At 44.1% G+C, this 21048-nt stretch overlaps 3 protein-coding genes across 3 annotated transcripts; all 3 read right to left on the bottom strand.

Moving 5' to 3' along the window:
* Positions 1 to 423: 423 nt before the first annotated feature.
* LOC311012423 (tripartite motif-containing protein 16-like) lies at positions 424 to 3101 on the bottom strand (the record flags this gene model as incomplete). Its single annotated transcript, XM_084007888.1, has 2 exons — positions 424 to 2022; positions 3027 to 3101. The coding sequence occupies 2 exons, from the start codon at positions 3099 to 3101 to the stop codon at positions 424 to 426; spliced, it is 1674 nt and encodes a 557-aa protein (XP_083864014.1).
* A 1834-nt stretch (positions 3102 to 4935) lies between these two features.
* Positions 4936 to 10041, bottom strand: LOC311012422 (E3 ubiquitin/ISG15 ligase TRIM25-like; the record flags this gene model as incomplete). The annotated part of the gene is made up of 2 exons (XM_084007887.1): positions 8494 to 10041; positions 4936 to 6576 (listed from the first exon to the last, which is right to left on the bottom strand). Exons 1-2 carry the CDS (start codon positions 10012 to 10014, stop codon positions 4936 to 4938), a joined length of 3162 nt encoding a protein of 1053 aa, XP_083864013.1. The 5' UTR covers positions 10015 to 10041.
* Positions 10042 to 10869: 828 nt separating this feature from the next.
* LOC311012421 (uncharacterized protein) lies at positions 10870 to 20663 on the bottom strand (the record flags this gene model as incomplete). Its single annotated transcript, XM_084007886.1, has 4 exons — positions 10870 to 12544; positions 15182 to 15216; positions 17202 to 18167; positions 19044 to 20663. 4 exons carry the CDS (start codon positions 20661 to 20663, stop codon positions 10870 to 10872), a joined length of 4296 nt encoding a protein of 1431 aa, XP_083864012.1.
* Between the last annotated feature and the right edge of the window lie 385 nt (positions 20664 to 21048).

Raw genomic sequence — 21048 nt, 5'->3', positions numbered from 1 at the left:
TTGAGTTTACAAAATTGCCTTTTTTGACATAAGGATTTCAGTGTCTGTGGTTTGATTGTAGTCTTGGGAAATATTGTTTCACTTCAACCAGTCTGACTAAATGAGGTTATCGCTAACTACACATTGTGTACTTAATGTGATTCATTATATCTAAATTAAACAAAAACCCCTTCATGAACAAAAATGGGAAAAAATGTGTGCGAAAATATTGAGCTTTCAGAAATTTATTGCAGTTTCAATTTCAAAATACCAATATTGTAGTTTACAGTACCAATATAACTTTTTTTTTATCATGAACATGATCAACTGTCATGTTTGACAGCTGATCTCAGAGCAGTGAAGAACCAACAATCTGCATCAAACATGGAGACACAATGGGTTGAAGAGTTAAAAGACTGAATTCAACTGTTAACTGACTTCTGTCTATTTGAGTTTACAGAGCACAACAGATTCCCCGTAACAGAAATCTAAAGAAAATCCAGCATGGAGAGGCTCAGTGAACCTGGTCTGGACTCTGTGGAGGAGAGTCATGGTCTTGGAGACCCTATAGAAGGACAGTATACCTGCTCCGTGATCCAGGTACACTCCTACTTTGGAGGACGGAGGACCTGAGACGCGAGTTAGGACTTTGTTGTGAATGAGTTCATATCTCTTATTGTCACTTGCTAATGCCCAAGATTTATCACTGTATCCAAACCCAACTTCTTGCAGGTTACCTTTTCTGATGTTACTCTTGTATGCGACTGCTATAGAAATTAACCCCCCAGTGTTCTCCACCTCCCAGTAACAGCGTCCAGTCAGACTCTCTCTACTCAGGACCTGATTCCAATCTTGGAATCTGTCTCTGTGATTACGAACGGTCTGTCCTGGTACCGTCATTGTTACTTTCCTGTTCCCCTCAGATAATATCAAGTCTCTGTGTGCCGTGTTTGGATCCAGTGTGAGTGCACATGAATATTTTAAGAATTCAGCTCTGGTCCTGGGCTCTGGTTGCGGCAGTGAAACAACCCACAAAACATCAGTCCCTTTAGCCAAGACCTTCATCCATTTCTCTGTCAGAACATCATGCAGGTCATCTCTGACCGCTGACACAGCCGCTGTCACGTCCTCAAAGTTGCGCAGAGGACGGGTGTTGATGCTGGATGAGTGTGTGGACTCACTGAGTGGTGACAGCGACGGGTAGTCGTGTAGAAACTGGTTGTGATCCTCTGTGTGTGAGAGCTTCTCCAGCTCAGCGTCTTTCCTCTTCAGCTCACTGATCTCCTGCTCCAGCTTCTCCTGAAGCTCTGTGACTCGACTCAATTCAGTTTCCTGCCGGGATCTGACCTGCTGCTTCACGTCAGAGCGTCTTTTCTCCATGAGACGGATCAGCTCAGTGAACATCACCTCACTGTCCTCCACTGATTTATCAGCAGAGTGGTTGATAGCCTCCACCTCCTGTTGGAGCAGCTTCACATATTTGTCTCTGTCCTGGATTCTCTGCTGGATGTTTAGTCGACTCACATCCAACTCTCTCTGCCTCTCAGTCCTTTCTGCTGCAGCTGAGACTGTGTCGTGGCCTTTGTGTTCCTCCACAGCGCAGAGATAACAGATAGACTGCTGATCAGTACGGCAGAACATCTTCATCACCTCATCATGACGAGAGCACACGTTCTCCTGGAGCTTGTTGGAGGGCTCCACCAGCTGATGTTTCTTGAATGCTGGTGATTCATAATGAGGCTGGAGGTGTTTCTCACAGTAAGAGGCCAGACACACCAGACAGGACTTGAGGGCTTTCAGTTTCCTCCCAGTGCAGAAATCACAGGGCACATCTTCAGGTCCAGCATAGCAGAGACCAGCAGGAGCAGCTTGGAGTCCAGTCTTCTTCAGCTCCTCCACCAAAACTGCCAACATGGTGTTTTTCAGCAGGACAGGCCTCGGTGTAAAGGTCTGCCTACACTGAGGGCAGCTGTGGATCTCCTTCTTATCCCAGTAGGTTTCAATACACTTCATGCAGTAGCTGTGTCCACAGGGAATAGTCACCGGAAGTGGGAAGTGAGTGTGAAAAACCCAGTAGGCCTAATCCACTGGGAAAATTCTCCCACGACCACCGAGGCAACTCCAGCCAATCAAGAGGGATCAATTGCTAAGTTTGCATTCATGTCATCAACATGCAGGCAGCAGTCTCTACTATCCATATCAGAACAAATTTGCCATTTTCAAAGACAATATTCTGTATTCTGATGTTTGACAGAAGTTTTGAAAATTCCTATTTTTTTCTGGTTTGTGTCAGGAGGCATGTTTGATCCTCAGTGGGAAATTATATGTAATCCATAAATCAAATAAAATGTGATGCTTTACATTCAAAGTGAATGTGAAACATGATGCAAATCCAGATTGTGTCCCATCATGGCCAAGGATTAAAATACTTGTTTTATGGCTTTCTTTGAGTTTACAAAATTGCCTTTTTTGACATAAGGATTTCAGTGTCTGTGGTTTGATTGTAGTCTTGGGAAATATTGTTTCACTTCAACCAGTCTGACTAAATGAGGTTATCGCTAACTACACATTGTGTACTTAATGTGATTCATTATATCTAAATTAAACAAAAACCCCTTCATGAACAAAAATGGGAAAAAATTTTTGTTTGTCACCTCATCATGACGAGAGCACATGTTCTCCTGGAGCTTGTTGGAGGGCTCCACCAGCTGATGTTTCTTGAATGCTGGTGATTCATAATGAGGCTGGAGGTGTTTCTCACAGTAAGAGGCCAGACACACCAGACAGGACTTGAGGGCTTTCAGTTTCCTCCCAGTGCAGAAATCACAGGGCACATCTTCAGGTCCAGCATAGCAGAGACCAGCAGGAGCAGCTTGGAGTCCAGTCTTCTTCAGCTCCTCCACCAAAACTGCCAACATGGTGTTTTTCAGCAGGACGGGCCTCGGTGTAAAGGCCTGACTACACTGAGGGCAGCTGTGGATCTCCTTCTTATCCCAGTAGGTTTCAATACACTTCATGCAGTAGCTGTGTCCACAGGGAATAGTCACCGGGTCCTTCAGTAGATCCAAACAGATGCAACAAGAGAAGGTTTCCTGGTCCAGGTTGAGTCTTTTGTGTTCCATTTCTCCTCTCAGTGAACAAAGAGTTTCTCTGAACAAAGTCAGCAGCAGCTCTGACCAACAGGCAGAGACGAGCTGTTTTTATAGCAGGAGATGGAGGGAGGGGTTACCAAGGTTTCTGGTATTCAGAACTTGATTGGACCGCAGCAGAGTGGGGGCGGGCCCTTTGAGGTCATTGGTCGGTCGGTTGGAGCGTCCCCATTGGCTCGTTCAAAGAGAGAAAGAGTTCCAAATCCAAATGGACATAAGTGCCTATTGTGGTGAAATTAAGTTTATGGGGAAAATGTGACAAAATGACTCCTGCTATGTATTGAAATGGCTGAATGGATTTCTTTATTAGCTGTTGTCCTTTTGATTCTCACTGATTAGAGGTTTTATTTTAGTGTGCAACATAATATCAGTCATGTTTCATAGAAGTGTTGAGGTTGGTTTTGGACTTTTTCTCATGTTTCCATCTCCTGAAGTTCAGGTTGACCACATTTGAAGATTTTATGTCAGGTGATGTTTACACATTTACATTTCAGATCAAATAATGAAGTGTGCTTTCTGTTGATTAGTTGTGAAACGAGAGGATGCTATGAATGAAATGACATCACAAGTAAAGTGTATCAATACTACAGATCGATGGATTCAGTCAACAAAAGAAGCAGATCTGGTTCCTTGAGTCCTTCTGGATTGGGGTCTGCTGTTTGCTGCTGAGCAGGTAAAGTCCAGTGGTTTCTCATGACCAGCCAGTTAACCTCCCTCTCCAGGATGGACAAAGTCCTCCTTGGTGTCAACACTGTCCCATTTTCTTTCAAAATGCACAATTCCTTCAGGTCGTTGTCCAGGTGCAAGTGGTGAGTGGAGTTTAGGTTTGCAGTCGCTGATCAATGTGAGCCTCTTTGAGACGAAAGCAGAGTCGTCTACTGACAACAACTCACTTTCTGGTCACCTCCTTTGAAATGTAACGATGTTTGTTCGGACAATCAAGTGATAATTATGTATGAAAAATACATGCATACAATGAGTCACAACAACAATCAATGGAAGTGAGTGTGAAAAACCCAGTAGGCCTAATCCACTGGGAAAGTTCTCCCACGACCACCGAGGCAACTCCAGCCAATCAAGAGGGATCAATTGCTCAGTTTGCATTCATGTCATCAACATGCAGGCAGCAGTCTCTACTATCCATATCAGAACAAATTTGCCATTTTCAAAGACAATATTCTGTATTCTGATGTTTGACAGAAGTTTTGAAAATTCCTATTTTTTTCTGGTTTGTGTCAGGAGGCATGTTTGATCCTCAGTGGGAAATTATATGTAATCCATAAATCAAATAAAATGTGATGCTTTACATTCAAAGTGAATGTGAAACATGATGCAAATCCAGATTGTGTCCCATCATGGCCAAGGATTAAAATACTTGTTTTATGGCTTTCTTTGAGTTTACAAAATTGCCTTTTTTGACATAAGGATTTCAGTGTCTGTGGTTTGATTGTAGTCTTGGGAAATATTGTTTCACTTCAACCAGTCTGACTAAATGAGGTTATCGCTAACTACACACTGTGTACTTAATGTGATTCATTATATCTAAATTAAACAAAAACCCCTTCATGAACAAAAATGGGAAAAAATGTGTGCGAAAATATTGAGCTTTCAGAAATTTATTGCAGTTTCAATTTCAAAATACCAATATTGTAGTTTACAGTACCAATATAACTTTTTTTTTATCATGAACATGATCAACTGTCATGTTTGACAGCTGATCTCAGAGCAGTGAAGAACCAACAATCTGCAGCAAACATGGAGACACAATGGGTTGAAGAGTTAAAAGACTGAATTCAACTGTTTCTGTCTATTTGAGTTTACAGAGCACAACAGATTCCCCGTAACAGAAATCTAAAGAAAATCCAGCATGGAGAGGCTCAGTGAACCTGGTCTGGACTCTGTGGAGGAGAGTCATGGTCTTGGAGACCCTATAGAAGGACAGTATACCTGCTCCGTGATCCAGGTACACTCCTACTTTGGAGGACGGAGGACCTGAGACGCGAGTTAGGACTTTGTTGTGAATGAGTTCATATCTCTTATTGTCACTTGCTAATGCCCAAGATTTATCACTGTATCCAAACCCAACTTCTTGCAGGTTACCTTTTCTGATGTTACTCTTGTATGCGACTGCTATAGAAATTAACCCCCCAGTGTTCTCCACCTCCCAGTAACAGCGTCCAGTCAGACTCTCTCTACTCAGGACCTGATTCCAATCTTGGAATCTGTCTCTGTGATTACGAACGGTCTGTCCTGGTACCGTCATTGTTACTTTCCTGTTCCCCTCAGATAATATCAAGTCTCTGTGTGCCGTGTTTGGATCCAGTGTGAGTGCACATGAATATTTTAAGAATTCAGCTCTGGTCCTGGGCTCTGGTTGCGGCAGTGAAACAACCACATCAGTCCCTTTAGCCAAGACCTTCATCCATTTCTCTGTCAGAACATCATGCAGGTCATCTCTGACCGCTGACACAGCCGCTGTCACGTCCTCAAAGTTGCGCAGAGGACGGGTGTTGATGCTGGATGAGTGTGTGGACTCACCGAGTGGTGACAGCGACGGGTAGTCGTGTAGAAACTGGTTGTGATCCTCTGTGTGTGAGAGCTTCTCCAGCTCAGCGTCTTTCCTCTTCAGCTCACTGATCTCCTGCTCCAGCTTCTCCTGAAGCTCTGTGACTCGACTCAATTCAGTTTCCTGCCGGGATCTGACCTGCTGCTTCACGTCAGAGCGTCTTTTCTCCATGAGACGGATCAGCTCTGTGAACATCACCTCACTGTCCTCCACTGCTTTATCAGCAGAGTGGTTGATAGCCTCCACCTCCTGTTGGAGCAGCTTCACATCTTTGTCTCTGTCCTGGATTCTCTGCTGGATGTTTAGTCGACTCACATCCAACTCTCTCTGCCTCTCAGTCCTTTCTGCTGCAGCTGAGACTGTGTCGTGGCCTTTGTGTTCCTCCACAGCGCAGAGATAACAGATAGACTGCTGATCAGTACGGCAGAACATCTTCATCACCTCATCATGACGAGAGCACACGTTCTCCTGGAGCTTGTTGGAGGGCTCCACCAGCTGATGTTTCTTGAATGCTGGTGATTCATAATGAGGCTGGAGGTGTTTCTCACAGTAAGAGGCCAGACACACCAGACAGGACTTGAGGGCTTTCAGTTTCCTCCCAGTGCAGAAATCACAGGCCACATCTTCAGGTCCAGCATAGCAGAGACCAGCAGGAGCAGCTTGGAGTCCAGTCTTCTTCAGCTCCTCCACCAAAACTGCCAACATGGTGTTTTTCAGCAGGACAGGCCTCGGTGTAAAGGTCTGCCTACACTGAGGGCAGCTGTGGATCTCCTTCTTATCCCAGTAGGTTTCAATACACTTCATGCAGTAGCTGTTTCCACAGGGAATAGTCACCGGGTCCTTCAGTAGATCCAAACAGATGCAACAAGAGAAGGTTTCCTGGTCCAGGTTGAGTCTTTTGTGTTCCATTTCTCCTCTCAGTGAACAAAGAGTTTCTCTGAACAAAGTCAGCAGCAGCTCTGACCAACAGGCAGAGACGAGCTGTTTTTATAGCAGGAGATGGAGGGAGGGGTTACCAAGGTTTCTGGTATTCAGAACTTGATTGGACCGCAGCAGAGTGGGGGCGGGCCCTTTGAGGTCATCGGTCGGTCGGTTGGAGCGTCCCCATTGGCTTGTTCAAAGAGAGAAAGAGTTCCAAATCCAAATGGACATAAGTGCCTATTGTGGTGAAATTAAGTTTATGGGGAAAATGTGACAAAATGACTCCTGCTATGTATTGAAATGGCTGAATGGATTTCTTTATTAGCTGTTGTCCTTTTGATTCTCACTGATTAGAGGTTTTATTTTAGTGTGCAACATAATATCAGCCATGTTTCATAGAAGTGTTGAGGTTGGTTTTGGACTTTTTCTCATGTTTCCATCTCCTGAAGTTCAGGTTGACCCCATTTGAAGATTTTATGTCAGGTGATGTTTACACATTTACATTTCAGATCAAATAATGAAGTGTGCTTTCTGTTGATTAGTTGTGAAACGAGAGGATGCTATGAATGAAATGACATCACAAGTAAAGTGTATCAATACTACAGATCGATGGATTCAGTCAACAAAAGAAGCAGATCTGGTTCCTTGAGTCCTTCTGGATTGGGGTCTGCTGTTTGCTGCTGAGCAGGTAAAGTCCAGTGGTTTCTCATGACCAGCCAGTTAACCTCCCTCTCCAGGATGGACAAAGTCCTCCTTGGTGTCAACACTGTCCCATTTTCTTTCAAAATGCACAATTCCTTCAGGTCGTTGTCCAGGTGCAAGTGGTGAGTGGAGTTTAGGTTTGCAGTCGCTGATCAATGTGAGCCTCTTTGAGACAAAAGCAGAGTCGTCTACTGACAACAACTCACTTTCTGGTCACCTCCTTTGAAATGTAACGATGTTTGTTCGGACAATCAATTGATAATTATGTATGGAAAATACATGCATACAATGAGTCACAACAACAATCAATGGAAGTGAGTGTGAAAAACCCAGTAGGCCTAATCCACTGGGAAAATTCTCCCACGACCACAGAGGCAACTCCAGCCAATCAAGAGGGATCAATTGCTCAGTTTGCATTCATGTCATCAACATGCAGGCAGCAGTCTCTACTATCCATATCGGAACAAATTTGCCATTTTCAAAGACAATATTCTGTATTCTGATGTTTGACAGAAGTTTTGAAAATTCCTATTTTTTTCTGGTTTGTGTCAGGAGGCATGTTTGATCCTCAGTGGGAAATGATATGTAATCCATAAATCAAATAAAATGTGATGCTTTACATTCAAAGTGAATGTGAAACATGATGCAAATCCAGATTGTGTCCCATCATGGCCAAGGATTAAAATACTTGTTTTATGGCTTTCTTTGAGTTTACAAAATTGCCTTTTTTGACATAAGGATTTCAGTGTCTGTGGTTTGATTGTAGTCTTGGGAAATATTGTTTCACTTCAACCAGTCTGACTAAATGAGGTTATCGCTAACTACACATTGTGTACTTAATGTGATTCATTATATCTAAATTAAACAAAAACCCCTTCATGAACAAAAATGGGAAAAAATGTGTGCGAAAATATTGAGCTTTCAGAAATTTATTGCAGTTTCAATTTCAAAATACCAATATTGTAGTTTACAGTACCAATATAACTTTTTTTTTATCATGAACATGATCAACTGTCATGTTTGACAGCTGATCTCAGAGCAGTGAAGAACCAACAATCTGCATCAAACATGGAGACACAATGGGTTGAAGAGTTAAAAGACTGAATTCAACTGTTAACTGACTTCTGTCTATTTGAGTTTACAGAGCACAACAGATTCCCCGTAACAGAAATCTAAAGAAAATCCAGCATGGAGAGGCTCAGTGAACCTGGTCTGGACTCTGTGGAGGAGAGTCATGGTCTTGGAGACCCTATAGAAGGACAGTATACCTGCTCCGTGATCCAGGTACACTCCTACTTTGGAGGACGGAGGACCTGAGACGCGAGTTAGGACTTTGTTGTGAATGAGTTCATATCTCTTATTGTCACTTGCTAATGCCCAAGATTTATCACTGTATCCAAACCCAACTTCTTGCAGGTTACCTTTTCTGATGTTACTCTTGTATGCGACTGCTATAGAAATTAACCCCCCAGTGTTCTCCACCTCCCAGTAACAGCGTCCAGTCAGACTCTCTCTACTCAGGACCTGATTCCAATCTTGGAATCTGTCTCTGTGATTACGAACGGTCTGTCCTGGTACCGTCATTGTTACTTTCCTGTTCCCCTCAGATAATATCAAGTCTCTGTGTGCCGTGTTTGGATCCAGTGTGAGTGCACATGAATATTTTAAGAATTCAGCTCTGGTCCTGGGCTCTGGTTGCGGCAGTGAAACAACCCACAAAACATCAGTCCCTTTAGCCAAGACCTTCATCCATTTCTCTGTCAGAACATCATGCAGGTCATCTCTGACCGCTGACACAGCCGCTGTCACGTCCTCAAAGTTGCGCAGAGGACGGGTGTTGATGCTGGATGAGTGTGTGGACTCACTGAGTGGTGACAGCGACGGGTAGTCGTGTAGAAACTGGTTGTGATCCTCTGTGTGTGAGAGCTTCTCCAGCTCAGCGTCTTTCCTCTTCAGCTCACTGATCTCCTGCTCCAGCTTCTCCTGAAGCTCTGTGACTCGACTCAATTCAGTTTCCTGCCGGGATCTGACCTGCTGCTTCACGTCAGAGCGTCTTTTCTCCATGAGACGGATCAGCTCAGTGAACATCACCTCACTGTCCTCCACTGATTTATCAGCAGAGTGGTTGATAGCCTCCACCTCCTGTTGGAGCAGCTTCACATATTTGTCTCTGTCCTGGATTCTCTGCTGGATGTTTAGTCGACTCACATCCAACTCTCTCTGCCTCTCAGTCCTTTCTGCTGCAGCTGAGACTGTGTCGTGGCCTTTGTGTTCCTCCACAGCGCAGATATAACAGATAGACTGCTGATCAGTACGGCAGAACATCTTCATCACCTCATCATGACGAGAGCACACGTTCTCCTGGAGCTTGTTGGAGGGCTCCACCAGCTGATGTTTCTTGAATGCTGGTGATTCATAATGAGGCTGGAGGTGTTTCTCACAGTAAGAGGCCAGACACACCAGACAGGACTTGAGGGCTTTCAGTTTCCTCCCAGTGCAGAAATCACAGGGCACATCTTCAGGTCCAGCATAGCAGAGACCAGCAGGAGCAGCTTGGAGTCCAGTCTTCTTCAGCTCCTCCACCAAAACTGCCAACATGGTGTTTTTCAGCAGGACAGGCCTCGGTGTAAAGGTCTGCCTACACTGAGGGCAGCTGTGGATCTCCTTCTTATCCCAGTAGGTTTCAATACACTTCATGCAGTAGCTGTGTCCACAGGGAATAGTCACCGGAAGTGGGAAGTGAGTGTGAAAAACCCAGTAGGCCTAATCCACTGGGAAAATTCTCCCACGACCACCGAGGCAACTCCAGCCAATCAAGAGGGATCAATTGCTAAGTTTGCATTCATGTCATCAACATGCAGGCAGCAGTCTCTACTATCCATATCAGAACAAATTTGCCATTTTCAAAGACAATATTCTGTATTCTGATGTTTGACAGAAGTTTTGAAAATTCCTATTTTTTTCTGGTTTGTGTCAGGAGGCATGTTTGATCCTCAGTGGGAAATTATATGTAATCCATAAATCAAATAAAATGTGATGCTTTACATTCAAAGTGAATGTGAAACATGATGCAAATCCAGATTGTGTCCCATCATGGCCAAGGATTAAAATACTTGTTTTATGGCTTTCTTTGAGTTTACAAAATTGCCTTTTTTGACATAAGGATTTCAGTGTCTGTGGTTTGATTGTAGTCTTGGGAAATATTGTTTCACTTCAACCAGTCTGACTAAATGAGGTTATCGCTAACTACACATTGTGTACTTAATGTGATTCATTATATCTAAATTAAACAAAAACCCCTTCATGAACAAAAATGGGAAAAAATGTGTGCGAAAATATTGAGCTTTCAGAAATTTATTGCAGTTTCAATTTCAAAATACCAATATTGTAGTTTACAGTACCAATATAACTTTTTTTTTATCGTGAACATGATCAACTGTCATGTTTGACAGCTGATCTCGAGCAGTGAAGAACCAACAATCTGCAGCAAACATGGAGACACAATGGGTTGAAGAGTTAAAAGACTGAATTCAACTGTTAACTGACTTCTGTCTATTTGAGTTTACAGAGCACAACAGATTCCCCGTAACAGAAATCTAAAGAAAATCCAGCATGGAGAGGCTCAGTGAACCTGGTCTGGACTCTGTGGAGGAGAGTCATGGTCTTGGAGACCCTATAGAAGGACAGTATACCTGCTCCGTGATCCAGGTACACTCCTACTTTGGAGGACGGAGGACCTGAGACGCGAGTTAGGACTTTGTTGTGAATGAGTTCATATCTCTTATTGTCACTTGCTAATGCCCAAGATTTATCACTGTATCCAAACCCAACTTCTTGCAGGTTACCTTTTCTGATGTTACTCTTGTATGCGACTGCTATAGAAATTAACCCCCCAGTGTTCTCCACCTCCCAGTAACAGCGTCCAGTCAGACTCTCTCTACTCAGGACCTGATTCCAATCTTGGAATCTGTCTCTGTGATTACGAACGGTCTGTCCTGGTACCGTCATTGTTACTTTCCTGTTCCCCTCAGATAATATCAAGTCTCTGTGTGCCGTGTTTGGATCCAGTGTGAGTGCACATGAATATTTTAAGAATTCAGCTCTGGTCCTGGGCTCTGGTTGCGGCAGTGAAACAACCACATCAGTCCCTTTAGCCAAGACCTTCATCCATTTCTCTGTCAGAACATCATGCAGGTCATCTCTGACCGCTGACACAGCCGCTGTCACGTCCTCAAAGTTGCGCAGAGGACGGGTGTTGATGCTGGATGAGTGTGTGGACTCACCGAGTGGTGACAGCGACGGGTAGTCGTGTAGAAACTGGTTGTGATCCTCTGTGTGTGAGAGCTTCTCCAGCTCAGCGTCTTTCCTCTTCAGCTCACTGATCTCCTGCTCCAGCTTCTCCTGAAGCTCTGTGACTCGACTCAATTCAGTTTCCTGCCGGGATCTGACCTGCTGCTTCACGTCAGAGCGTCTTTTCTCCATGAGACGGATCAGCTCAGTGAACATCACCTCACTGTCCTCCACTGCTTTATCAGCAGAGTGGTTGATAGCCTCCACCTCCTGTTGGAGCAGCTTCACATCTTTGTCTCTGTCCTGGATTCTCTGCTGGATGTTTAGTCGACTCACATCCAACTCTCTCTGCCTCTCAGTCCTTTCTGCTGCAGCTGAGACTGTGTCGTGGCCTTTGTGTTCCTCCACAGCGCAGAGATAACAGATAGACTGCTGATCAGTACGGCAGAACATCTTCATCACCTCATCATGACGAGAGCACACGTTCTCCTGGAGCTTGTTGGAGGGCTCCACCAGCTGATGTTTCTTGAATGCTGGTGATTCATAATGAGGCTGGAGGTGTTTCTCACAGTAAGAGGCCAGACACACCAGACAGGACTTGAGGGCTTTCAGTTTCCTCCCAGTGCAGAAATCACAGGCCACATCTTCAGGTCCAGCATAGCAGAGACCAGCAGGAGCAGCTTGGAGTCCAGTCTTCTTCAGCTCCTCCACCAAAACTGCCAACATGGTGTTTTTCAGCAGGACGGGCCTCGGTGTAAAGGTCTGCCTACACTGAGGGCAGCTGTGGATCTCCTTCTTATCCCAGTAGGTTTCAATACACTTCATGCAGTAGCTGTGTCCACAGGGAATAGTCACCGGGTCCTTCAGTAGATCCAAACAGATGCAACAAGAGAAGGTTTCCTGGTCGAGGTTGAGTCTTTTCTGTTCCATTTCTCCTCTCAGTGAACAAAGAGTTTCTCTGAACAAAGTCAGCAGCAGCTCTGACCAACAGGCAGAGATGAGCTGTTTTTATAGCAGGAGATGGAGGGAGGGGTTACCAAGGTTTCTGGTATTCAGAACTTGATTGGACCGCAGCAGAGTGGGGGCGGGCCCTTAGAGGTCATTGGTCGGTCGGTTGGAGCGTCCCCATTGACTCGTTCAAAGAGAGAAAGAGCTCCAAATCCAAATGGACATGCCTATTGTGGTGTAATTAAGTTTATGGGGAAAATGTGACAAAATGACTCCTGCTATGTATTGAAATGGCTGAATGGATTTCTTTATTAGCTGTTCTCCTTTTGATTCTCACTGATTAGAGGTTTTATTTTAGTGTGCAACATAATATCAGTCATGTTTCATAGAAGTGTTGAGGTTGGTTTTGGACTTTTTCTCATGTTTCCATCTCCTGAAGTTCAGGTTGACCACATTTGAAGATTTTATGTCAGGTGATGTTTACACATTTACATTTCAGATCAAATAATGAAGTGTGCTTTCTGTTGATTAGTTGTGAAACGAGAGGATGCTATGAATGAAATGACATCACAAGTAAAGTGTATCAATACTACAGATCGATGGATTCAGTCACCAAAAGAAGCAGATCTGGTTCCTTGAGTCCTTCTGGATTGGGGTCTGCTGTTTGCTGCTGAGCAGGTAAAGTCCAGTGGTTTCCCATGACCAGCCAGTTAACCTCCCTCTCCAGGATGGACAAAGTCCTCCTTGGTGTCAACACTGTCCCATTTTCTTTCAAAATGCACAATTCCTTCAGGTCGTTGTCCAGGTGCAAGTGGTGAGTGGAGTTTAGGTTTGCAGTCGCTGATCAATGTGAGCCTCTTTGAGACAAAAGCAGAGTCGTCTACTGACAACAACTCACTTTCTGGTCACCTCCTTTGAAATGTAACGATGTTTGTTCGGACAATCAAGTGATAATTATGTATGAAAAATACATGCATACTATGAGTCACAACAACAATCAATGGAAGTGAGTGTGAAAAACCCAGTAGGCCTAATCCACTGGGAAAATTCTCCCACGACCACCGAGGCAACTCCAGCCAATCAAGAGGGATCAATTGCTCAGTTTGCATTCATGTCATCAACATGCAGGCAGCAGTCTCTACTATCCATATCAGAACAAATTTGCCATTTTCAAAGACTTTTGCTTGTCACAGTGATCTGTTATTCTGAAGTTTGACAGAAGTTTTGAAAATTCCTATTTTTTTCTGGTTTGTGTCAGGAGGCATGTTTGATCCTCAGTGGGAAATTATATGTAATCCTGTTGAAGCCAATTATGTAATAACAGCCGATAACGTAATAACAGCCGATAACGTAATAAATTTGCCCTTTTTGAAATGTAATAGGCCAATAACGTAATAACTGGCCAATAACGTAATAAAAGTCCTGAAACGATAACGTAATAACTTTTGGCCAATAACGTAATCATTTATTACGTTATTGACTGCTTATTACGTTATTGGCCTGATAAAAGAAAAAACTTTGCAAATGTAATAAGTGAGCCAATAAAGTAATAATATATATCTGTGATAAAATCTGTCACTTGCGCTTGTTTGCAAACATAGACAATGGCAAGATATGAGATATGTATGACATGTAACTCACTCTTGAAGACAGTAAAACAAATTTCACTCTTAAGGATTTTTGATTTCCCATAATTGACCACTAGATGACAATGGTGTGATTAACTTTCTTCAGTTGTCCACATTTCCTTGCTTCCTATCCAGCCCACATGGTGAGAGGTAAGCAGTGATGAATTTTCTTTGATGAACAGTTGATTTTGTTAAAATTCTTGAATGTACCACACAAACTATCTTACATAGTTAGTGCAAGAGGATATAACATTATTGAGAGTGTATTCAAAGTTAACTGACTACAGCTAGCCAACTGTTGGCTAGCTATTAGCATAATTAACTCTTACAGTTTGCTAATATCAGAGCCTATCAACCTTTTAGAACTCTGTTCGTACGCTGGCGCTCCCATGTACGGAAGCCCTAAACGGCCATGCATACATACATTTTATTTCATCCGTTTTCTCGTGATAACCAGATAATTTCCCTCCGTTTTCCCGTGATAACGAGATAACAAATGAAACGTGATAGGCGAGATTTCAAATTCGGTAAAGTTGGAAAGATATTCACAGATTCGAACTGACCATAAAGAGACCCTTGATGTGTGTAGTGATTTTGGAGTCTCTGTAGGTCTACTGTATAACAGTGGAGTTATTGATTGTCATGCAATTTGCAGACGGTCCCTGCGCACTGGCCCGGCTGCTGGTTGCGCATGGAGATCAATGTTCTCCGTTCAGCTCGCAGGACGGCTTATTTATGTAAAAAATCAGGGTTTTGGTGCTTGTAGCTCGTAGTCTATGATATTACGGTGAGACAGAGGCATCATTTGTGTTTGAAAAACGTTTCACTTTCACTGATTTATTGATCCCGGAAGTTCGACTCTGTGAATATCTTTCCAACTTTACCGAACTTCAAAATGATCTCGTTATCACGGGAAAACGGAGGAAAATGATCTCGTTATCACGGGAAAACGGAGGAAATAAAATATATGTATGCATGGCCGTTTAGGGCTTCCGTACCCCATGCAACAGCGTCTGTACTTTGTAGAATATCTCTGGAACCACACAACACACTTAATGGGGAAAATTGCTATCACTACTGCTATTAGTTTAGTTGTGTGGATCCTGAGATATTCTACAAAGTACCGACGATGTCGTGTGGGAGCGCCGGCGCACCAGTGGAGTTCTAATTAAATGAAAAGTGTGTGAATAACTTTGTATTGCCCTTAACTTTGTATTGCCCTTGAACTGAATCTTTGGAGCTCTTGCCATATACGTTACACATATACGTACATATACGTTACACCATTTAATATTCAGAATTTACAGTTTAAAGAAAAGTATGACACACCTTAATCTTTAACACAATTGTATGTATTTCACAGATCTGCAAAGATGAAAATACTGCAAACAATCTTTGTCCTCTCCTGTATCATCTGGGGATGTGCAGGACATGGACAGAGACAAATGTCAGATGACACTTATGATGTGATACTCAGTGCACTCAAGGGGGAATTCAATATTCCTGTAGCAGAGAGAACAAGGATCCAGCGTGCTGCACTTATTCTACTGTGGCGGAATAGGCAACATTATGCCCTCGGTGAGGATGGCCAGACAATTACATACAACGGCAAACTGGTAGCTAGGAAGTCAACTATCGCTGCAGTTGTGAACAAGGCTCTCGATGAAACCAAAGGTTCTGGTGCAAGAAAACTGAACATACAACTTCGGGAAGAATACTCTGGCATCAGTCGAGCTAGTATTCAAGACTCATTGGACAGATCAAGACGCTACCAACTGCATAAGGCTACCTTTGAAAACAAACCCATTCCAAAATCCATTAAAGCCAAAGCAGTTCAAGTTCGTCACCAGATAGACCTGCTTGACATGGGTAAATGGAGAGTCAAGCATGCTAGAGCTACGTATCGGTACATCCTGACGATAATAGATGTATTTAGCAGATACACCTGGCTAAGACCACTGAAGAGTAAACACAGCACTGAGATTGCCAGACATCTTGAGGACATTTACACTGAGCATGGTCCGCCGAAGGTTATACAGCATGATCAAGGAAAGGAATTCAAAGGAGCAGTAAAAAAATTCATGGAATCCCTTCAGGTGAAAATAATTCAGAGCGCGCCATATCATCCCCAGAGCCAGGGTAAAGTGGAGAGAAGCCACCGTGTACTCAGGAAAAAGATGATGTGCGACTTAGTCAACTATCAACAAGGAGGAATCAACTGGGTCCAACATTTACCAACATAGGCCAGGATAATGAATGAAGATCCAAAGGAGGTTTTGAGCTGGATGTCTCGTCTGCTGGGTCTGCTGTTTGCTGCTGAGCAGGTAAAGTCCAGTGGTTTCTCATGACCAGCCAGTTAACCTCCCTCTCCAGGATGGACAAAGTCCTCCTTGGTGTCAACACTGTCCCATTTTCTTTCAAAATGCACAATTCCTTCAGGTCGTTGTCCAGGTGCAAGTGGTGAGTGGAGTTTAGGTTTGCAGTCGCTGATCAATGTGAGCCTCTTTGAGACAAAAGCAGAGTCGTCTACTGACAACAACTCACTTTCTGGTCACCTCCTTTGAAATGTAACGATGTTTGTTCGGACAATCAAGTGATAATTATGTATGAAAAATACATGCATACAATGAGTCACAACAACAATCAATGGAAGTGAGTGTGAAAAACCCAGTAGGCCTAATCCACTGGGGAAATTCTCCCACGACCACCGAGGCAACTCCAGCCAATCAAGAGGGATCAATTGCTCAGTTTGCATTCATGTCATCAACATGCAGGCAGCAGTCTCTACTATCCATATCAGAACAAATTTGCCATTTTCAAAGACTTTTGCTTGTCACAGTGACCTGTTACTTTCCTGTTCCCCTCAGATAATATCAAGTCTCTGTGTGCCGTGTTTGGATCCAGTGTGAGTGCACATGAATATTTTAAGAATTCAGCTCTGGTCCTGGGCTCTGGTTGCGGCAGTGAAACAACCCACAAAACATCAGTCCCTTTAGCCAAGACCTTCATCCATTTCTCTGTCAGAACATCATGCAGGTCATCTCTGACCGCTGACACAGCCGCTGTCACGTCCTCAAAGTTGCGCAGAGGACGGGTGTTGATGCTGGATGAGTGTGTGGACTCACTGAGTGGTGACAGCGACGGGTAGTCGTGTAGAAACTGGTTGTGATCCTCTGTGTGTGAGAGCTTCTCCAGCTCAGCGTCTTTCCTCTTCAGCTCACTGATCTCCTGCTCCAGCTTCTCCTGAAGCTCTGTGACTCGACTCAATTCAGTTTCCTGCCGGGATCTGACCTGCTGCTTCACGTCAGAGCGTCTTTTCTCCATGAGACGGATCAGCTCAGTGAACATCACCTCACTGTCCTCCACTGATTTATCAGCAGAGTGGTTGATAGCCTCCACCTCCTGTTGGAGCAGCTTCACATATTTGTCTCTGTCCTGGATTCTCTGCTGGATGTTTAGTCGACTCACATCCAACTCTCTCTGCCTCTCAGTCCTTTCTGCTGCAGCTGAGACTGTGTCGTGGCCTTTGTGTTCCTCCACAGCGCAGATATAACAGATAGACTGCTGATCAGTACGGCAGAACATCTTCATCACCTCATCATGACGAGAGCACACGTTCTCCTGGAGCTTGTTGGAGGGCTCCACCAGCTGATGTTTCTTGAATGCTGGTGATTCATAATGAGGCTGGAGGTGTTTCTCACAGTAAGAGGCCAGACACACCAGACAGGACTTGAGGGCTTTCAGTTTCCTCCCAGTGCAGAAATCACAGGGCACATCTTCAGGTCCAGCATAGCAGAGACCAGCAGGAGCAGCTTGGAGTCCAGTCTTCTTCAGCTCCTCCACCAAAACTGCCAACATGGTGTTTTTCAGCAGGACAGGCCTCGGTGTAAAGGTCTGCCTACACTGAGGGCAGCTGTGGATCTCCTTCTTATCCCAGTAGGTTTCAATACACTTCATGCAGTAGCTGTGTCCACAGGGAATAGTCACCGGAAGTGGGAAGTGAGTGTGAAAAACCCAGTAGGCCTAATCCACTGGGAAAATTCTCCCACGACCACCGAGGCAACTCCAGCCAATCAAGAGGGATCAATTGCTAAGTTTGCATTCATGTCATCAACATGCAGGCAGCAGTCTCTACTATCCATATCAGAACAAATTTGCCATTTTCAAAGACAATATTCTGTATTCTGATGTTTGACAGAAGTTTTGAAAATTCCTATTTTTTTCTGGTTTGTGTCAGGAGGCATGTTTGATCCTCAGTGGGAAATTATATGTAATCCATAAATCAAATAAAATGTGATGCTTTACATTCAAAGTGAATGTGAAACATGATGCAAATCCAGATTGTGTCCCATCATGGCCAAGGATTAAAATACTTGTTTTATGGCTTTCTTTGAGTTTACAAAATTGCCTTTTTTGACATAAGGATTTCAGTGTCTGTGGTTTGATTGTAGTCTTGGGAAATATTGTTTCACTTCAACCAGTCTGACTAAATGAGGTTATCGCTAACTACACATTGTGTACTTAATGTGATTCATTATATCTAAATTAAACAAAAACCCCTTCATGAACAAAAATGGGAAAAAATGTGTGCGAAAATATTGAGCTTTCAGAAATTTATTGCAGTTTCAATTTCAAAATACCAATATTGTAGTTTACAGTACCAATATAACTTTTTTTTTATCGTGAACATGATCAACTGTCATGTTTGACAGCTGATCTCGAGCAGTGAAGAACCAACAATCTGCAGCAAACATGGAGACACAATGGGTTGAAGAGTTAAAAGACTGAATTCAACTGTTAACTGACTTCTGTCTATTTGAGTTTACAGAGCACAACAGATTCCCCGTAACAGAAATCTAAAGAAAATCCAGCATGGAGAGGCTCAGTGAACCTGGTCTGGACTCTGTGGAGGAGAGTCATGGTCTTGGAGACCCTATAGAAGGACAGTATACCTGCTCCGTGATCCAGGTACACTCCTACTTTGGAGGACGGAGGACCTGAGACGCGAGTTAGGACTTTGTTGTGAATGAGTTCATATCTCTTATTGTCACTTGCTAATGCCCAAGATTTATCACTGTATCCAAACCCAACTTCTTGCAGGTTACCTTTTCTGATGTTACTCTTGTATGCGACTGCTATAGAAATTAACCCCCCAGTGTTCTCCACCTCCCAGTAACAGCGTCCAGTCAGACTCTCTCTACTCAGGACCTGATTCCAATCTTGGAATCTGTCTCTGTGATTACGAACGGTCTGTCCTGGTACCGTCATTGTTACTTTCCTGTTCCCCTCAGATAATATCAAGTCTCTGTGTGCCGTGTTTGGATCCAGTGTGAGTGCACATGAATATTTTAAGAATTCAGCTCTGGTCCTGGGCTCTGGTTGCGGCAGTGAAACAACCACATCAGTCCCTTTAGCCAAGACCTTCATCCATTTCTCTGTCAGAACATCATGCAGGTCATCTCTGACCGCTGACACAGCCGCTGTCACGTCCTCAAAGTTGCGCAGAGGACGGGTGTTGATGCTGGATGAGTGTGTGGACTCACCGAGTGGTGACAGCGACGGGTAGTCGTGTAGAAACTGGTTGTGATCCTCTGTGTGTGAGAGCTTCTCCAGCTCAGCGTCTTTCCTCTTCAGCTCACTGATCTCCTGCTCCAGCTTCTCCTGAAGCTCTGTGACTCGACTCAATTCAGTTTCCTGCCGGGATCTGACCTGCTGCTTCACGTCAGAGCGTCTTTTCTCCATGAGACGGATCAGCTCAGTGAACATCACCTCACTGTCCTCCACTGCTTTATCAGCAGAGTGGTTGATAGCCTCCACCTCCTGTTGGAGCAGCTTCACATCTTTGTCTCTGTCCTGGATTCTCTGCTGGATGTTTAGTCGACTCACATCCAACTCTCTCTGCCTCTCAGTCCTTTCTGCTGCAGCTGAGACTGTGTCGTGGCCTTTGTGTTCCTCCACAGCGCAGAGATAACAGATAGACTGCTGATCAGTACGGCAGAACATCTTCATCACCTCATCATGACGAGAGCACACGTTCTCCTGGAGCTTGTTGGAGGGCTCCACCAGCTGATGTTTCTTGAATGCTGGTGATTCATAATGAGGCTGGAGGTGTTTCTCACAGTAAGAGGCCAGACACACCAGACAGGACTTGAGGGCTTTCAGTTTCCTCCCAGTGCAGAAATCACAGGCCACATCTTCAGGTCCAGCATAGCAGAGACCAGCAGGAGCAGCTTGGAGTCCAGTCTTCTTCAGCTCCTCCACCAAAACTGCCAACATGGTGTTTTTCAGCAGGACGGGCCTCGGTGTAAAGGTCTGCCTACACTGAGGGCAGCTGTGGATCTCCTTCTTATCCCAGTAGGTTTCAATACACTTCATGCAGTAGCTGTGTCCACAGGGAATAGTCACCGGGTCCTTCAGTAGATCCAAACAGATGCAACAAGAGAAGGTTTCCTGGTCCAGGTTGAGTCTTTTCTGTTCCATTTCTCCTCTCAGTGAACAAAGAGTTTCTCTGAACAAAGTCAGCAGCAGCTCTGACCAACAGGCAGAGATGAGCTGTTTTTATAGCAGGAGATGGAGGGAGGGGTTACCAAGGTTTCTGGTATTCAGAACTTGATTGGACCGCAGCAGAGTGGGGGCGGGCCCTTAGAGGTCATTGGTCGGTCGGTTGGAGCGTCCCCATTGACTCGTTCAAAGAGAGAAAGAGCTCCAAATCCAAATGGACATGCCTATTGTGGTGTAATTAAGTTTATGGGGAAAATGTGACAAAATGACTCCTGCTATGTATTGAAATGGCTGAATGGATTTCTTTATTAGCTGTTCTCCTTTTGATTCTCACTGATTAGAGGTTTTATTTTAGTGTGCAACA

The sequence above is a fragment of the Eutrigla gurnardus genome (assembly GCF_963514095.1).
Source record: "Eutrigla gurnardus genome assembly, chromosome: 4".
NCBI lineage: Eukaryota > Metazoa > Chordata > Actinopteri > Perciformes > Triglidae > Eutrigla > Eutrigla gurnardus.
Note: the sequence above shows the minus strand (reverse complement) of the source record. Positions and strands in the feature narration are given on the sequence as shown.